The sequence below is a fragment of the Lactuca saligna genome, chromosome 5 (assembly GCF_052625555.1).
Source record: "Lactuca saligna cultivar CGN05327 chromosome 5, ASM5262555v1, whole genome shotgun sequence".
Classification (NCBI taxonomy): Eukaryota; Viridiplantae; Streptophyta; class Magnoliopsida; order Asterales; family Asteraceae; genus Lactuca; species Lactuca saligna.
In genome coordinates, this window is record NC_136421.1 from 254,442,224 (window position 1) to 254,449,660 (window position 7,437).

General features: G+C 31.3%; 1 protein-coding gene and 1 long non-coding RNA gene across 2 annotated transcripts; one reads left to right on the forward strand and one right to left on the reverse strand.

Moving 5' to 3' along the window:
* The first annotated feature begins 3,046 nt into the window (after positions 1-3,046).
* On the forward strand, positions 3,047-4,199 carry LOC145047411 (putative glutathione S-transferase parC). Its single transcript, XM_078995677.1, has 2 exons — positions 3,047-3,490; positions 3,591-4,199. Exons 1-2 carry the CDS (start codon positions 3,173-3,175, stop codon positions 3,939-3,941), a joined length of 669 nt encoding a protein of 222 aa, XP_078851803.1. The 5' UTR covers positions 3,047-3,172; the 3' UTR covers positions 3,942-4,199.
* A 910-nt stretch (positions 4,200-5,109) lies between these two features.
* LOC144998151 (uncharacterized) lies at positions 5,110-5,643 on the reverse strand. The gene is made up of 2 exons (XR_013660155.1): positions 5,563-5,643; positions 5,110-5,472 (listed from the first exon to the last, which is right to left on the reverse strand). It is a non-coding gene; the product is annotated as an uncharacterized LOC144998151 (long non-coding RNA).
* Between the last annotated feature and the right edge of the window lie 1,794 nt (positions 5,644-7,437).

Here is a 7,437-nt window from a genome sequence, read left to right on the forward strand (position 1 = left end):
ACCCAAAAAAAATTACAACAGCTGGAATTCCAATTTTTTTGAACATATATGAGAGTAAATCGAGATTCAATTTTGCACAAGCAGCACCACAATCAAAGGATAAATACACAAGATACGACTTCTGGAACCTATTCGAACCCAGTACCATGTGAACCTTGTCCACAAACTAACCCTACTGATTTGCCTGTTCTTAACCATCGTCGGACCTTCATCGTTTTCATCATTTCCCAACAGTAGTCAGTACCGCTGTAATCGCCTCCATACATGAAATTAGCGGGAAAATCAGACTTCAAGGCAGCCCCTGCGCACCATTTTTTCTTTATATGCGTTTGAAGGGGTTCGACCGACTTGCAGGTATCGTTCTTCTCTATTAAGAAATCCAATCGAATCCTCTATATGGTTCGTAGGAGCTGGAGGGGGGCTTACGTGTCTGCAATTGTATCGAGAGATAGGAAGAAGAGGGGAGGACGAACAGGGGGCAGGTGTACTAAGGTGACCGCCTGACCGGCACCTTAAGGCAACCAAAAATTGGAAGGTTTTAGAAAAAGTTATGCTTAGGTGAATGGATAGGAAAAAAATAGGTGCTTATTCTTTATTCCTATAATAAGTTAATTTTAGTATTTAGATAAAATCCAGTTTATTAGGTTAAATAAGCTAATTTTAATAAGCATCTCTCTCCATGCTTATTGTTTATTGCTTATTCCCACCACAAATAAGCTATAAGCAATAAGTTAAAAATCTAATCCAAACACCCCCTTAATTGGGACATAAAAAATAAAAAATAAAAATTTGAAAGATTTTAAAAAAAGTAATGGTTGCCTAAACCTATATCAATAAAATATAGCCTCGATATTTAATAGGGAAAATATTAAAAAAATCTCATTAACAATTACTTTTTTTAAAAAAATTTCAATTTTTGGACTTGGAATGTAGTGAAAAGACTTCATCAAAAGGAAGGAAAATTGAAGAAACATACATGTTGTGGATCTAGGTTAAGACAGCTCGGAGGAAGCTCTAGCTCGCTGATAGCAAAAGTTGTCGATCTAGCAGCCTTGGTTGTCTTTCTAAACTACCTAAGGCCAGTTTCGACCGGATAACTCAACTCAAATTACCTGGACAGTTTTTCTAGAAAACTGTTTTCCAATTATTGAATATAAATTTTGTTGTCCTTAAACAATTTTTTGATAGATGAGTATATACTCATATTTTGTCTAATTTGGGTCTTGCTTACTAAAACTAACATTTTATATACTTTTCCAGAAACATACTCTTTTTTGCCAAAAGCATACAGTGATCTTTACATATTAAACCAAGTTAGATTTTCCAGTAACCCAAGCGTTGTAAGGGAGAAATGTCAACACGATATGTGAAGCAACCGAAATGATTGATTGGCAATATTCTACTTTTTTGTACCTCTTTTCCTAAAAAATGTTACATCTCACTTTTACAAAAACAATTATATCAAATAAAGTTTATCTTATAAAAGTATAAAACCCAGTTTTCATACAAAATGTGTACTCTTATACATAAATGATAAATCTATTCTAATAAATTAAGGTTTTTTTGTCACATGTCATATTCTTATTAATTTACTAAATGTTATTTTGTGGTTATTTTGAATTAATTTCTTTTCTACATGTCATTTTATGATTTTTTTTTCTATTTTAATAAATTACAAATAATAATCTAATGTAATAATTACAATAAATATAGTAATAAATGAATATGAATTTTATTAATGGACTTATCTTTTTATTTTAAAATTTCAAATTAAAGCCTATTAGTTATTTTGTTTATTTATTTAAAATTTAAAAGATAAAAGATCAATTTAAATAATTCATTATTTTTTCTTATTTTCTTATAAATCCAAAGTTCTTAAATATTTAAATTCTTATATTTAATTTTTTTAATTAACTCATGTAATACACGAGTGTTACACCTAGTTGATAATATAACAAGTTAGATCATACATGGTAAACAATGCACATACAGAATAATGGTATGTCAGGCATTACCACAAAAGATAATATCCCAAGGAAATATCCACTAAGGATTTGCATACCTACGGCTAAGCCTTCACATGTCCTTTACGATTAAGTGAAACTAGTGTTATACTTGTCGAGACGTTGGATATATCAATGTGCTTATATGATTTTTTGATCTTTAAATAGATTAGTTATAATTATTTATATTATCTTAACCAATAATAGCAACATTCTTATGTTTTTAAACCATTAATAGCAATGCACTTAGCTTTTTAACCAATACTAGCATCATACTTGTTTTTTAACCATTAATAGTATCACAATTATCTTTTTAACCAATAATAAGAACGTATTTATCCAATAATAACAATACTAACATCATACTTATTTTTTAGCCATTAATAGCAACATACTTATCTATGTTTGATGCTATAAATGAAAGTACTAGAATCAAATAATCAATCAATTGTTTTTACATCGATCAAGCCGGCCACTAGACAGGTATAAGACTAGTTAAAAAGAGTTAATGAGCTAAAAAAAACACTTAAAAACAAAAAATATAATATGAAAAGGAGAGCATGAAGAAATAGAAAAAATAGATTGGGGTAGATATAGCCATTACACCCTTCTAGTAATGCTTGTCATAGTACTACACCAATAGAAATTTCATGTGGACAACAACACGTGATAAATTATTTGTGGACAATAATCAATGTCTTCAAAATTTATTCCTGCTGTTGAATATGTAATAATTTTATAACACATACAGTTCAATAAAAAAAATCTTTTTCTCCTCATTAATTCTTGGTGATGCAGGCCCTGTTAATTGATAAAGTTGAATGAATTGTTGTCTCCCTCTCGACCATGCGATCATTTTCACCATGTGTCCGAAATGGAACGAATTAAATGAAAAAAAAAAAAAAAAAAAAAAAAAAAAGGGAGACGATTGTGTTGGTTAGTTGACAAAATTCTTAAACAACCACCCGCCATACATACGGTGTAGGACCCCACACAACTCTATGTACCCTATGAGGGTTTGTTTAAAAAAAATAATTAAAAACCACTCAAATAATTGTCTATATATTCACTCTCTCGTTACTTAATATGGCGAAAGTTTCTCTGTACTTTTTGGGTCAACTTCATTGATAGTGATTGTAATCGGAATTGAAGAAGAAAAAAAATTGTGTATGGAAGAAACGGAGGTGGTGGTGTTGGGGTGGCAGCTAAGCATGTTTAGTGCAAAGGTTAGAATTGCTTTGGCTGAAAAGGGCATCAAGTATGAGTACAGACAAGAAGACATACCACACAACAAAAGCCCTCTTCTTCTCAAACTCAATCCGATTTATAAGAAAATCCCAGTTTTGATTCACAATGGAAGACACGTGTGTGAATCTAAAATCATAGTTGAGTACATTGATGAGACATGGAAGGATAAATCTCCATTGTTGCCTTCTGATCCTTATCTCAGATCTCAAGCCAGATTCTGGGCTGACTATACTGATAAGGTAAATTCCGTTTCCACAATGATTTGTTATGAAATAATAGTAATAGTAGTAACTAATTAATTACTAACTTAGAAAGTTGTTAACAAAAAACAAAATGCAGATTTATGAGATTGGAATGAAGTTAATTATGGGCTCAAAAGGTGAAGAGATGGAAAAGGCAAGACAGGAATTCTTAGGGTGTCTCAAAGTGTTCGAAGGGGAGCTTGGGGAGAAGCCATTTTTTATGGGTGATGCCTTTGGGCATGTTGATATTGCATTAATTTCCTACTACCACCATTTTTATACATATGAGACCCTTGGGAACTTCAGTCTTAAGAACGATTGTCCAAAGCTGTTTGCTTGGGGTACAAAATGCATGAAAAGGGAGAGTGTTTCCGAGATTCTTACTGATCCAAACATCATTTATGAGGCTATAATCATGTTTAGAAAGAGCGTGAATTTAGAAGACTAGTTGGGTGTCATGAATGTTCCATTTGACTTTCAATGGTGATTCTAGGTCATCGTTAAATTAGGGGTGTTATGTTAGGTGATCAATCCATATCTTGTGGGTTGGCAGGTTGCTTTCACAAAAATAAGTGGATGAGGTTGGAAGAAATGAATCTATATTCTATGTCTTGTGGATTGTTTTTCAACGGTTAGTAATAATATCTTTCACTGCATTTTGAAAATGTAATTTGCTTTGTAATATAAGATTATGTTTGTTCTATTATATGCCAATGTCACTGGATAGTAATAGAGTTTCAAGAGTATTAAGCACTTAATTTTTAATTACTTCCATTTGTAATGAAATTCTTTACCTTTTTAACATGGGTTATTGTCATCAAAACCTTATAAATTGAACCTTTTTTTTTTTTTTTTTTTTTTTTTTTTTTTGCATTCTAACTTCTATGCCAAGAAAATCATTTTGTAAAAATTGAAGAGGTCATCCAGTAAAGTGAAATCCAATCCTCCAATCACCTCCCTTCCGGTGAATACTTTTTTCTCTTCAATACTTTCAACATTCTCTGTTCTTCTTCATCACCAAGAATAAATCTGGGTTTCAAATTTGAAATATTTCTTTGTACATAAACACAATCAATCTGTTTGGGTTTAACTTGCCATTTTCGGAAATGGTTTTCTTGAAGAATGTCAGTTTCGAAACTTCTCATGTTCTTTAGTTATAATTTCATATTATCCAAGAACGACACATGTAATCTTACTCAATCTGGAGCATAATTTTATATTCTTTACTCTTTTATGTGGTTTGGTGAAGTATTTTGTAGCTTTCATGTCTGAAATTTAGTTATTCATAATTTCTGTTTTTAGCAAATCTTTATTCTCTTACTTTTTAGCAGTTTGGTGAAATTCTTCTCTGTATAACTATATATTTATATTCTTGTTGATGATTCAAGAACTCACTGTATAATTATATTAGTTTTAATCAAAATTCTCAAACTTTGAATACCTAGTTCATACATCATTATTCATATTTTTCTGCAAATTTTGAATCCCCATAAAGTTATATGCTTCCATCATCTTTTAGGGTTTTCCCTGTCCCCTTATTTGAGTTATTTCCAAAACCAAGTATGAGATTTGGAATTCTCTTCTGATTTCTTTTTATATTTCTGCAAACTTCGAGAAATCAGTATTACTTTCAACATTTCTCATTCTTGTTGAATTTCTAGTTTACATAATCTGGGGAACACTTAGAAAAATGGATGAAAAACAACTCGATTTGAATGCGCCTCTTCCAAATTAGAAGGATTATCTAACAATTCCAGTAGAAAATCAAGGCCAACAAGACAACAATCCCTTCCAGTTCCTCGATCTTAATGGGAACCCGAACCAAAAGGCACAAAACCAGCAGCAATTCCGTTTACCTGAAACAAATCTCCGGAAAAGCGAAACACCGGAAAAAAATCCGAGAAAAACACATCCAAAATTTCCCGATTGATGCGCGATGTTCATCGTGACGCCATTGAAACACTTTCCGTGCTGTTTTCCTGCAATTTTAGTGAACAAAATAGCAATTTGGAATCTTTCATTTTCTTCAGATGTACAAACTCGTGATTATCTGATGAATCGGTTTTTACCTGCAACAAAATCTATGATTGTTGAAACCCCACAATACATTGTGAAAAAGCAAGAAGCTCTTATTCTTGAGCCTCCTAAGTATGTTAATAAGGTGTATAGCGGGGACCTCAGGCCTTTGTTGCTTGAAAAATATCCGGTTAATTCAGTTGAAAAATATCCGATTAATTCAGTTTCACCTTATAATCATGAAAGTTATAAAGAAATTAATGCAACCGATGACACCAAGAAGAAATCGAGTAAAAAGGGTTTTGGGCTTTTCCTTCATTGAATATGCATAAAACATAATTCCTGCCTCTCCAATCCAACTAATGTAATACGTGAACCGGTTAACCAGTAAGGGGTGAGCAAAAACCGAACCGATTAAAGAAAAACCGCAATAAACCGCAACCAATGCAAAAACCAATGGTGCGGATTTAATTTTTGCAAAAACCGAAGGTCAACGATGCGGTGCGGTTTCTATCCTAAAAACCGGTCCATCAAAACCGAACCGCACCGCAAACGTGTATAGTAATAAATCAATCAATGTATATTATATACATTCTATTTAAAATAGTTATAATCGATAATATATTTATTATATGTTTATTTTGTGTTTGTATAAAATTATATGGGGTGCAAAAGAAATGTTCTATTGTTAGCCAAACGTACTAATCGATTACATGTAATAAGCTTTTAACAAATTAAGTCAAAATCAACCAACCTTCAATCATTAATTAGTTTGTGAGAGTGGTCACAAGTTGTGTTTTAAGCGACTTACAATTTTTGATTATGTAATTTTGTTTTGAGTTGAAAATGAATGTATTAAAAAAAACAGCACAATACAAGCTTATATGCACATGATTTGAGTTCTTACAGTTTTAAAAAACCGCACAAAAAAACATAAAAAAACTGCACCAAATTCTTAACACGGTTTAAAAACCGAAACCGCATCGATACAAACCGAAACCGCATTTAAAAACCGAAAAACCGAACCATTACAAAACCGCACCCAACGGTTTTAAGAATGCAAAAACCGCACCATGCGGTTTGCGGTTCGGTTTGGTCTGAAAACCGCACCAAACCGCACCATGCTCACCCCTAAGTAAATAAATTATTATTTATTGTTAATGTTAATATAAAGTTCAAAGCTGAAACTAATATGGATTGGTTAAAAATACAAATAAACTTATATTATTGGCTAAAGAAAATAAGCATATTGCTATTATCGGTTAAAAAGATAAGTATGGTGTTATTATTGGTGAAAAAGATAGTATGTTGCTATAATTGGTTAAAAGGAAAATTATGTTTTTTTATTTGACAAAAAGATAAATATGTTGTTATTATTGGTTAAAAAAGTTAACTGTATTTCTTTTATTAGTTAGAAAGATAAGTCAAACACTCATATAAGATCATGTTATTTTTTAACATATAAATAAAACCCGATTATCAACTAAGGAACATGTTAAGCCATATCATAGTTAAATTTCTTCCTTCTACTTCTTTATTTTATAGACCATTGCATATTATAACCACTTGTAAACTAACTCATATATATATATATATATATATATATATATATATATATATATATATATATATATATATATGTGTGTAGTATAGAGAGAGAGAGAGCTATGTTCAAATGTTTCTAGCAACTATTGTGTGTATGTATGCACCAATGATAATTAAGGAAATAATAAATCATTAAATAAATTAAAAAAGGGTATAATGGTAATTAGTATATCTAATTATGGTAAAAAAATCATTCATTTAATCTCTCCTTAATTAGTTAAACCCTATAAAACCAACATCCCTAACCCTAAAACCCCCCATTCCATCGACTAAACCACCCAAACACCAACACATACTCCAACCACCTAAACACCAACACATAC

Coding starts and splice junctions, on each gene's coding strand:
- LOC145047411 (XM_078995677.1), top strand. CDS start 3,173: ATGGAAGAAACGGAGGTGGTGGTGTTGGGGTGGCAGCTAAGCATGTTT. Junction 3,491..3,590: donor GGGCTGACTATACTGATAAG/GTAAATTCCGTT, acceptor AACAAAATGCAG/ATTTATGAGATTGGAATGAA.